Below are 12,381 nucleotides of genomic sequence, written 5' to 3'. Positions count from 1 at the left end.
TATAGTGTGCACAGCTGTTACTTTTTAAATAAAGTTATTATAGTCTTAATGGTGTTATTACAGTATTAATTGTTATTATAGTCTCAAAAACGCATACATACCAGAAAACCTTTTAAATTCCAAAAAGATAATACAACTTTAATCACTAACAGATCTTCCCCTATATTGAGCAAAACAAATGAAATAGCACTTAATTTTAACATTTACTCTCCTTTAACAGTCAGAAGCAAAGCATGCTGGGAACTAGAAGTCTGTTGTAACTACTGATTGTAACTCATTCCATGAATGTGTGTCTATACACTGCGTTCCAAATTATTATGCAAGAGACAAATCAGTAAGATTTCTGTACAATAAACATTCAGATTTTAGTTTTTCTAAGAGATTGTTTGTTTATTTATCCATGTCTTTTTAGATAACTGGTATCAATCTCAAACAAAATAATTTGCCAGGTCTATGGAAACTTTACTTAGAGGTTGTTCCACATTATTAAGCAAGTCACAGTTCTCATGCAATATGGAGAGGAAGAAAGATCTTTCTGAAGATGAAAAGCATGAAATGGTGCAATGTTGTGCAAAAGGCATGAAAACAACTAATATTGTGTGAAACTGAATGGAGATTATCGAATTATCATAAGATTTGTGAGTGATTTAGAGCACAGCAGAACTCGGTCAGATAAAGGCTTATTGAGGAAAGTTCCTGTCAAAAAAATTGTATTAAAAGGGCAGCTATTAAAAAAAGCCAGTGTTGAGCAGCAAACAGGTATTTGAAGCTGCTGGTGTCTCTGGAGTCTCAAGAAACTCTCCATGCAGGCTGGCAGTTGTGCGTAAAGATGCATTTCAGCCACTCCAAACCAAACCTCACAAAGAGAAACATTTACAGTGGGTGTAGAAATAACGGAAGACTCATTTTTAAATAGTTTTATTCACTGACTAATGCCATACTACAATGGATGGTCTAAATAGATGGATTTCTGGATGGTTGGTGAATGGCCACCACATTCCAACAAGACTGCGACATCAGCAAGGAGCTGGTGGGTGATGATTTGGGCTGGAATACTGGGAAGTGAGATGGAGGGTATTAAAATTACTTTTGCAAGATATGTGGAGCTCATAACTGGCCATTTTCAGCTATGGTATAAAAAGGAGGATAGTGCATAGTACAATGCACTATTTGTACAATGCACTGTGCACTATCCCATGCTGCAAAAAAACACCACAGCAATAAAACTGTTTGAAAATGTATTTCTACACCCACTGTAAATGTTTCTCTTTGTTAGGTTTGGTTAGTGGTGTCTAAAATGCATCTTTACGCATGACTGCCAGCCTGCATGGTGAGGTTCTCAAGACTCCAGAGACACCAGAAGCTTCAAATACCTGTTTGCTGCTCAACACTGGCTTTTTTTTATAGCTGCCGTTTTAATACAATACATTTTTTTGATAGGAACTTTAATTAATAAGCCTTTATCTGAACGAGTTCTGCTGTGCTCTAAATCACTACAAAACAGAGCATATTACCGGTAATTTTCTGGTAATGTTACAACTTCCCTTACTGGTAAATTTAACTATATTTTTGAAAAGGTCCTGTTCACACATGATCTCTTACCTGTACTTTACCAGTAAAGACTGTATGTGTGAAAGGGGCTATTGGCTTCATTCAAGTCGATTCTAGAACAAGCACAAAAACAAGAGGCGGGATTTATTGTATGAACCATTCATATCCAATCATAGTGCGATGGAGGCAATGCCAAGCCCAAAAAACATGGTATTTAGTACCCGGAACATGATTTTTACCAGGAGACTCCCTTGAAACGCGATTGAGCTAGCTTAGGGCTAATTTTGAGTAGCAAACCAAACCCAGCGGACACTTTAGGGGGATCTGTTATAAGCCAATGAGCTGCGAGGAGGCACGAAAGAGGTGGACTCCCGCTGTAACCTTATCTGCGGGAGTTGCTGTGTCGGATATTACTTTATAAAAACTAGTGACTTTTACACTTTTTAATGTCATATTTTGTAATATTTGCCTTGTTTTATTTTTGTAATATCGATTATTTTCTCATCCAGTTTTTTTTTTTTTTAAGGAGACACTGTCTCCTTTGCCTCCTCGGAGGAAACTCCCCCGATACAAACACACATACAACCAAAGTTCTTGTTCAGTAACAGGCTGAACAAATATAATGTATATACCTACAAGTTACACACTACAGAAATTTTTTTTTTTTTGACATGATTTGAGAGTATAGAAACAAAATTTGTTGTCATATTTCATTGGTGATTTCAAATATAAAAATTTAATTGTAAGTTTGGTGAACAGTTTTGGAATTTGATGTTTCCCTATTCAAAGACATAGTAGCTAAACTTGCATGACTGATTTAGCCATGTATTTATTATGTCTATGGACTTGTATGAGAGGCATTTCATAGATGGCAGCCGAGTGAAATAACTTGCCTGAAAGTCATATTATTTAATATTTTATAAATATTAAAATATTAACAGTCAATAACAGTCTAAAACATATTTCCTAGAAAACAAAACATCTTCACAAAGTATATTGCCAGTTGCTGTGTTTATGTCCAATTCAAGGAAATGTGCTACTTTTTTAGTTGGAAACTGTTCAGGCTACCTGTAGTACAGGAGAGTCGTTTGCAAGCTTCACAGGGAGTTAATTAACAATCTTCTTCACAGGGAGTTAGAATTAACAATCTTCTTCATCACTGACAGTAGATACGATGTATTTGCTGGTTTAATATCAATTGATTATAGTAGGTAAATATCCACTTCATTCAGCGCTCTGTTTGTTTTCTGTGTTCTTGTTATTATTTTAACAAAACACTGAGTCAAATGATTCAGCTTGTGGATGATTTAAACTGATTCGTGAAACGTGTTGACCTACAGGTGCTGGTCATATAATTAGAATATCATCAAAAAGTTCATTTCTTTATTGTAAATTATTTTTAAAAATGAAACTTTCATATATTCTAGAATCCCTACATGTAAAGTAAAACATTTCAATTTTTTTTTTTTTTTTTTACATTTTGATGATTAGAGCGTACAGCTCATGAAAGTCCAAAATCCAGTATCTCAAAATATTAGAATATTTTCAATCAAAAAATGGATTTTCAAAACAGAAAAGTTCAAGTTCTTTAAAGTATGTTCATTTGTGCACTCAATACTTCGGCAGCACATAATACAGCAAATGACACAAATTACAGCATCAGTGAAGTGTGGCATGGAAGTGATCAGCCTGTGGCACTGCTGAGGCACTATTGAGCCTTCAGATCATCTGTATATTGTTGGATTGACTGTTTCTCATCTTTCCATAGATTCAGGTCAGGTATGTTGGCTGGCCAAAAAATCACAGTAATATCATGGTCAGCAAACCACTTGGAAGTGGTTTTTGCACTGTGGGCAGGTGCTAAAGTCCTGCTGGAAAAGGAAATCAGCATCTCCATAAAGCTTGTCAGCAGATGGAAGCATAAAGTGCTCCAAAATCTCCTGGAAGATGGCTGCATTGACTTTGCACTTGATAAAACACAATGGACCAACACCAGCAGATGTCACGGCCCCCCTAATCATTACTGACTTCAGAAACTTCCCACAAAGCAGCTTGGATTCTGTGCCTCTCCAGTCTTCCTTCAGACTCTAGGACCATGATTTCAACATGAAATGCAAAATTTACTTTTAAAGTCTGAGTGTGGTCACTCTTGATGCGCTGACTCCGGCTTCATTTGACTCATTGTGAAGCTCTCCCAAGTGTTTGAATCGGCTTTACTTGACAGTATTCTCAAGCTTGTGGTCATCCCTGTTGCTTGTGCACCTTTGCCTACCCAATTTCTTCCTTCCAGTCAACTTTGCATTTAATATGCTTTGATACATCACTCTGTAAACAGCCACCCCATTCAGTAATGACCTTCTGTGACTTACTCTCTTTGTGGAGGGTGTCAATGATTGTCTCCTGAACCATTGCCATTAGTGTGGTTTCAAAGAACAAGAGATACCCGGAATTTATACTGTAGGGATGGTAATTTCCAGCCTGTTTTAAACTAGCTGCTGTGACTCCTATCCTCAAAAAAAACAGTACTTGACTCTGCAATATATGCAAATTACAGACCCATCTCTAATTTGCCGTTTTTATCCAAAATTCTTGAAAAAGCTGTTTTTATACAATTGAGGAACTACCTGCAAATCAACTCTATCTCTGATATTTTTCAATCCGGCTTTAAAACCCTTCATAGCACTGAGTCGGCTCTTTTAAAAGTTCTCAATGATATTTTAATGGCCACAGATGCTGGTGATACCTTGGCCTTAGTGCTTTTAGATTTGAGCTCTGCTTTTGATTTTGTTGACCACAAGATTCTTCTATCTCGGCTTGAACACTCGATTGGTATCACTGGTACAGTGTTGAAATGGTTTCAATCTTTTTTGTCAAACAGAAGATTCACAGTCAATTTAGGTGTTCATTCTTCCTCCGTGGCCCACGTTACCTGTGGTGTACCCCAAGGATCAATCTTAGCACCGTTATTATTTTCGCTGTATATGTTACCCCTGGGATCAATTATGCATAAATTTGGGGTGTCGTATCACTGCTACGCTGACGACACACAACTTTACATACCTATTAAATGTAAGGATAACTCGGCATACAAGATATTAGAAGCTTGCCTGCATGAACTCAAATTATGGCTTACAAATAATTTTATGATACTCAATGACGATAAAACCCAGATCATTCAGTTTGGGCCAAAAGAGCACCCAGATGAAGATTCTATCAACCTTGGTACCCTCACACCTTATCTTACCTCAGATGTTAAAGATCTAGGATTTCACCTAGATAATGGTCTTAAATTAGACAAACAAATTAACACCATAGTTAGTACCAGCTTTTATCATATTCGCAAATTAGCTAAAGTCAAACCTTTCCTAAGCAGGAAAAGTTTGGAAATAGTCATCCATGCTTTTATCTCAACTCGACTCGATTACTGTAACTCTCTGTACTCCGGGTTACCTCTCTCTTTCATTTCTCGCCTTCAAATGGTCCAAAATGCGGCAGCCCGTCTACTCACAGGTAGCCGCAAATATGACCATATTACACCAATCCTACGTTCTCTGCACTGGCTGCCAGTACGACACCGTATCAACTATAAGACTTTGCTATTCGTTTACAAAGCCCTCAATAATTTAGCTCCTAAATATTTATCTGATTTGATTACTATGTATAATCCTTCGAGATCACTTAGATCCCAAAATAGTCGTCTTTTATTGGTACCACGATCCCGTCTGCGATGCAGGGGAGACCGAGCTTTCGCAGTAGCGGGCCCTAAGCTGTGGAATAGCTTGCCACCACCAGTCAGAACTGCCTCTACGTTTGCTGAATTTAAATCCATGCTTAAAACACATCTCTTTTCTTGCGCTTTTAACTGTTGATAATTAATTTTTTTTTATTTTTTTTTTATGTTCTTCTTTCTCCTCTTCGTTTAATCTCTATGTACAGCACTTTGGCCAGCTTAGGCTGATTTTAAATGTGCTTTATAAATAAAACTGAATTGAATTGAATTTAATGAAACTCAAATGTAAATATTCTAATATTTTGAGATACTGGATTTTGGACTTTCATTAGCTGTACGCTCTAATCAACAAATTAAAAAAAAAAAAAAAACCTTTTGAAATGTTTTACTTTACATGTAAGGAATCTAGAATAAATGAAAGTTTCATTTTTTAAAAGAATTTATAATAAAAAAATTAACTTTTTCACGATATTTATGACCAGCACCTGTATGTATTGAAAAGAACCGACTCAAAAGAGTGAGGACATCGTGATTCAATGACACTGTCAAGGAAAATGTGATTTTAGTGAGTAACATTGCTAAAAAGCCCGCTGATTAATCAATAAAATAGTTTTTATATAGTTGAAAACTTGCGACGCCACCTCGCTATTGAGAATATCATATAATCATATAAAGTGATCATGTCTCTCCATAAAAGACTGAACTGCTCAATTAAGATGTATTAGTTTTACAATCTCTTTATGAGTCAAAGTGGTAATTGTGTAGCTGTCATCTCATAAATTTTATTAAAAATATCTTCATTTGTGTTCCGAAGATGAAAGAAAGTCTTACGGGTTTGGAAAGACATGAAGGTGAGTAAATGATGAAAGAATTTTTTTTTTTTTTTTCACCAACTTCTAGGCACTATGTACTAGTGCCCAAAAGATGGCGCTGTTTCTTAGTTGTCAGCTGAGCTGAGGATTGTTGACTACTACACAGGCACAGGTGAGGTGTCCAATTGTCAAGTCAAGAATATGCTGTTGGCCTTTAATTATTTTATGTTTATGCAAGAATAACTGCATATGAAATATAATATCATTAAAAGGAGAGAGTGGAGAAAATGCTTGATCATCCCTCCTCCTGCTGCTTGCACTCATGCATCCTCAGAGAGGCTTTTCTAGATTTAAAACAAAAACAAAAAAACATCTGCCAGAAATGGAGAGGACATGACGCGACATTTCCATTCACTGACTCTGAGAGAGACCTCTACACAAGACCTGCCTCCTCTTAATAAACCTGTGAAACGGGCAGATACTCGGCAGTCCCAGCTCAACCTCTGCATCCCGCAAGCTCACTCTCTCTCTCTCTCTGCAGACTGCAACTGCGTCCTGTGATTTCCCCTGATGCTCTAAACTTCCACTGACTGATCAAACTGTGATAAGATCTGATCTGAGCCCACAACCACTTGGCTTATCAGAAAACCTGTGCAAGTTTCTGTCTCCTGGATTTAGGTAAGTGAGCATGGATGCCATAACATTATTTTATTTAAATGCATTTATTTAAATTTATTTGTTTCATATCTTTGGTGGATATTATATAAAAATGAAAATATAGATATTGGCATCTGTTCTACGAAGAAATTTTAATATCCATGAACCATTGCACAACAGTTTCTTTATAATAGAAAAAAAGATTCTTCAGATTATTCAAATGTTCTTCACACTAAGATGAAATACTATTGATGAATGAGTTTTGCAATCTTAAACATGAATCTGTAATTGTATAATTAGAGTTAAGACGATGTTCAAAGATATTGAGGAATATTTGCTAGTAGTGTATCCAACTTGTGGTCAGATGTAATTTGTGTAAATCCAAGTTTGGAAACATCTGAACTACATTATGCTCTTTAAATGGATACTGACATGCATGCACAGTTAAGTACTGCACATTTAATTTTATAAGCATGCAGTATTGGCTAAGCTACTATGATTTTTTTTTTAAAACTACTACTACACTAATGGAGGTGTTAAAAACAACCCAAGTGGCAACCCAGCACTGAGGAAATATTGGACAAAAGAACACATGCTAAGTTAAAGTAACCCGTTTTAACCCAGCAGGTTGGGTTGCACAATTTAACCCAACGTCAGCTAATTTGACTAAAAGCTGGGCTAATTTTACCTCATAAATGGTTATTTATGCTTAACGGGAGATACTTCAATATGGCCGCGTCGCGTCTCTCTCGCTCGGTCTGCAGTGCTGGCGAAGCTAACCTAGGAAACGATAACGTTAGTGGATCAAACAACTGTAAACTTATTAAAATAGGATAAAAACTACGAATGATTTTTGGCTGTAAAGTAATTATTTTATATACAAGTTAATACAAACCTTAAAGTTATTGACGAAGATAACATCAGGACGTTTTCTCTAAGTTCAGTCTAATACACATTTCATAGAAAACAGAACAATTTCACACAATATTATTGCCAGTTGCCGTGTTTATGTCCAATTCAAGGTAATATCGTGGTACTTTTTTAGTTGGAAACTGTTCAGGCTAACGTACCGTTAGGACAGAGTCATTCGCAAGCTTCACAGGGAGTTGAATTAATGATCTTCTTCGTCATTGACAGTAGATACGATGTATTTGCTGGTTTGATATCATTGTAGTAGGTAAATATCCAGTTTATTCAGCGCTCTGTTTGTTTTCTGTGTTCTTGTTACTATTTTACCGAAACACCGAGTCAAACGATTCAGCTTGTGGATGATTTAAACTGATTCGCGAAACGTGTTGACCTCTTTACAGTCTATGGTTGACCTATTCATTGAAAAGAACCGACTCAAAAGAATGATTCATTCACGAAAGGGCATCATGATTCAATGGCACTGTCAAGGAAAATGTGATTGTAGCAAGTAGTAGTGCTATAACGCCTGATTAATTAATAAAATAGTTTTTATATAGTTAAAAACTTGCAACGCCACCTCGTTTGAGAATATCATATAATCATAAAGCGATCGTGTCTCTTCATAAAAGCTGAACTGAACTCGGGACGTTTTCTTTCAGGACAAAATGACCGTTGACAAACCGATCCGGTTTTAAATTTCAAGTTACTAAATGACCCAACAGGCAGAACCCAGTAGTCTGGGTAAAAAATAACCCACCCAATTTTAGAATGTAGCTACTAATTACATATTCAGCAGTGTAATTAGATTATTTTAGGCTACTAATTACACCAATGTCCCTTTAAGACAAGTCATTTCACTCGGCGGCCATCTTTGAAACGCCTCTCGGCATGCAAGTGTAACTCCTATCCCTTTTTAATGGGGAAACATCAAATTCTCCAAAGCTGTTTGCCAAGCTTTTGATTAAATTTCATATTTGAAATCACCAATGAAATCTGACAACAACTTTTCATAAATTTTGTTTCTAAACGCTCAAATCATGACAAAAAGCTGGATCAAGCTAATGCACATGCGCAGTCCTAAATGTACATCTCTTTTGTCTGGTTTCGGAGGCGTGCTCCGGAGCCAGAGATCGTATTATTATAGGGAGATAAGAGGGTCTGTATGTCTTACCATTGGAGAAAGGGTAACGGCTAATTTGGTTAAAGGTTGCATAAATTATTCTTGATCTGACCAAAGTATTTAAAGAGAGAAGGTTTGACTACATTAAGAACATAACATTTTATCACTAGACATTAAATTTTGATGTTAAATTGTTTTCATATTGTTCTATAGTCTATACTGTATTTCATGCAGTTACATAAGTAACTGTAATTAAATTACAGAAAAATTAAAAGTAATCCCTTACTTTTTCAAGGGAAGGGAAAAGAAAAGTAATTAAATTACAGTAATTACTTATGCATTACACCCAACACTGTTTATAAGTATTTAAAAAGAACTTTATAACTTGAGTGATATTTGAAGATTTTTCAACCTGGTATATTTTGACAGTGATGATATTTAAAAAAAAAATTAACAAAAAGTGTTTAATAGTATTTCAGCCCTGCTCTGTTTCATGGAAATCATTTCGCGCACATTTTAAAACCTTGTAAATGAATGTATATATAACACTCTCTCTTTTGGTTTCTTTTATTCTCTTCATCTCTCACACGTTCAAGCCATGCTGAGAGGTGGATTGTGGGATACGGTGATTGCCTTGGTGCTATGGTCCGTCTGGCTGCCCTCCTGTCTCGGCCAGACCCCCTCACCCTCACAGGATGGAAAAATTAAGTTTCGTCTGGCCGGATACCCCCGCAAACACAACGAAGGGAGAGTGGAAGTGTTTTACAACGGAGAGTGGGGAACTATCTGCGATGATGACTTCACCTTGGCCAACGCTCATGTTCTATGTCGCCATCTAGGGTTCGTGGAGGCACTAAGCTGGTCGCACAGCGCCAAGTATGGAGTGGGCAATGGTGAGTTAAAAATGAAATTTTTATTGTAGTTTGCCGGGTTTGTGCTGTTTAGTTATTTTCTGGAAATCAGTGTCTGAATCTCATGTAAGCTGACTTGGCTGGTAAAGACCCATGTCCCTGCAGGTAAAATCTGGCTGGATAATGTCATGTGTGGAGGATCGGAAAACAGCATTGAGAAATGTGTGTCCCGTGGCTGGGGGAACAGTGACTGCACGCACCAGGAGGACGCAGGGGTAGTCTGTAAAGACGAGAGACTTCCGGGCTTTGCAGATTCCAACATCATTGAGGTAAAAGATCACTTTATCAAATGTCATGCCACTGATTCTGGCAAACTCAATTGCTCAGTGTGGCTGTTACATTTCAAAGCAGTCTAATATGAGTTCTCGTGACCTGGAGCAATAAGCAACCACCTTGCACCAGCCAGAACACCCTAGCAACTTTCGGTCTTGTTTGCAGAATGCTTTTATCTCTTCACTTTTTCCTTAATTTTTCTCTCAGCCCCCTTTCCCCCATGTTCTCTCTCTTTCTCCCTGATCCACATCCACATAATGAGTCCACAGCCAGAGTCACTCTGCTCCAACTCAAAGTATTTGCTCAGTTGTAAATTAGTCTCTGATGATCTGCCTGTGTGCTGGAAACACACCAGAGAAAGAGAGACAGATGTAGAGATACAAGAGCTTGGAGAATTAGTGACCAAAAAGCTGGAGAGTTGAGGACATGCAGAAGTGCCGCAGCTCAGTATGCATGCCAAGGTTCTCTGTGTTCTTGTCCAGAAGGCAGAAGGAACACGGAGAACACGAGTGGGTGTCAGACAAACCTCTGGCAACCTCTGCTGTTTTTGCTTCACTACGCACAATCAGATGTGTCAGACTTTACTGGAATGTTGCAAATGACTGATTTCACATCCAAATTTACAAATGTTTTCCAAAACAGAGATTGACAAGAAGAATATTCTTCCCGAGGAACACAGATCTTTCAGTGTTAGTTATAATGTGCTCACTATTTATTTCGTAAATGCATGTTTGGTGTTGAAATGTCATTTCATATATTATAAGCTGTTTTCCTCATGGGGACAAACAGACAAAAATTTCCCCACATGTGGTAGTGTATGCATTTTCCTAATAATCCACATGAACTCTCATTCTTGCATCTTTTGTGAACACATTTGTCAGTTATTTTTTATCCACTTTAAATGGAATTTATATCAAAAGTTCGGGAGGAACGTGTTCATTTAATCCAGACAATCATCATCAGAGGACATCTATATAAGCCATCGCTTACCTTAGCACTGCAAAAGTTTTCCTGCAACTCCACCTTCTCTTCTGGTTTTCTCTATCCGAGTCAGGAAAGTCCTTGGTGTTACTTCATGTTTCAGAACAAGTCTTGAGCTCAAGCCTTCCACCAAGGACAGCAAGCCAAATATGTTTATATCCTGTACAATTCAAAGATTATATGTGAACTTGTTAACAATATTAATATATTTTTTCCCATTATATATAAAAAAAAGAACTAAACTGTCTGCCAAGAGGTCAGAAGTTCAACACAATTAATCTCTCAAAATGCATTGCACCAGAAAGATGACTGGTACAGATGTGGTTTGCTGCTACGTTGACGTGCAGTTGAGCTTTTGGTTGAGATTGAGACCCAAGTTCCAAATTCAGATTTCAGTTGATTGTCTCATGGCAAGGTGCTCAGCAGACTCTGTGGACTGTGCTGGCCAGACATTTGGAAGTGCTTGTGTAAATGGTGGAGAGAGTTTGTGTTCTAGCCAATGCACAATGACGGTGTGGTTTGGCCGCTTAGCGCAGTGATCCAAAACGCTCATGTGAGATGATTTGTGTCTAGCATGAGCTGAACAGAGGGGCTCGTTTTATAAAAACTCACGGAATACTGCATGAAATTTAATTTGGAGATTGTAGCTCACTAGTTAAACTAGAAAGACATATCTATCAGAAAGACGTACTGGACTTCATCTCATCTTCTTCAACACATACTTGAAAAAACACATTATAAAACTGGTCTCGAAGTATATATCCTGTATCACATTTACCTGTCCTGATGTAGAGTTGCATTTGTTTTAGATGCAGGTGGATGAAAACCGTATGGAGAAGATTCGTCTGCGTCCGCTCTCAGGTGCCCATGCCGGCCGTATGCCTGTGACGGAGGGAGTAATAGAGGTGAAGTTTAAAGAAGGATGGGGTCACATCTGCAACACTGGCTGGACCACCAAGAACTCTCGTGTGGTGTGTGGCATGATGGGATTCCCTTCTCAGAAAACTACAGCCAAGAAGTCAAGCAGGTAATGGGCATGTTTCAAGGATACAAGGATCAAACTCTATGTTTGTCCAACAAAACAGCATTTATCAAATGTTCAATTGATAACTTAAAGGGGGGGTATCACACACAGTTTCTGCCAATCTCATGTTAATCTTGAGTACCTATAGAGTAGTAGTGCATCCTTCATATCTCCAAAAAGTCTTTAGTTTTTATCATATTTATAAAAGATACATACACTATACCAAGTCTTTCCGAAGACAGCCGAGCGCCTGGAGGCGTGCCGTGTGAGAGTCACGGGATCATTATCGCTGTGACCGCTCCAACTTTCAGTTTCAAACGATTTGTAAATCCAGCGTAGAACTGGGCCTTGTTTATGAGACCATAAGCGCCGATCCTGGGGTCTCGAGCAACCACGGAAAAACACAAGATATT

At 37.7% G+C, this 12,381-nt stretch overlaps 1 protein-coding gene across 2 annotated transcripts in view; it reads left to right on the top strand.

The window, feature by feature from the left end:
* Positions 1-6,612: 6,612 nt before the first annotated feature.
* Positions 6,613-12,381, top strand: part of loxl3a (lysyl oxidase-like 3a) — a 33,923-nt gene continuing 28,154 nt past the window's right edge. The window contains exons 1-4 of one of the 2 annotated variants that reach the window (XM_067383134.1): positions 6,613-6,771; positions 9,376-9,672; positions 9,796-9,959; positions 11,754-11,971. In XM_067383134.1, the coding sequence (XP_067239235.1) occupies positions 9,378-9,672; positions 9,796-9,959; positions 11,754-11,971 (677 nt within the window). In that variant the 5' untranslated portion in view covers positions 6,613-6,771; positions 9,376-9,377. Of the gene's footprint in view, positions 6,772-9,375; positions 9,673-9,795; positions 9,960-11,753; positions 11,972-12,381 lie in introns of those variants that run through there. The other variant, XM_067383141.1, reaches the window with a different exon arrangement.

Source organism: Chanodichthys erythropterus, chromosome 1 (assembly GCF_024489055.1).
Source record: "Chanodichthys erythropterus isolate Z2021 chromosome 1, ASM2448905v1, whole genome shotgun sequence".
NCBI classification, from domain to species: Eukaryota; Metazoa; Chordata; class Actinopteri; order Cypriniformes; family Xenocyprididae; genus Chanodichthys; species Chanodichthys erythropterus.
This window is presented reverse-complemented; position numbering and strand designations above follow the sequence as displayed.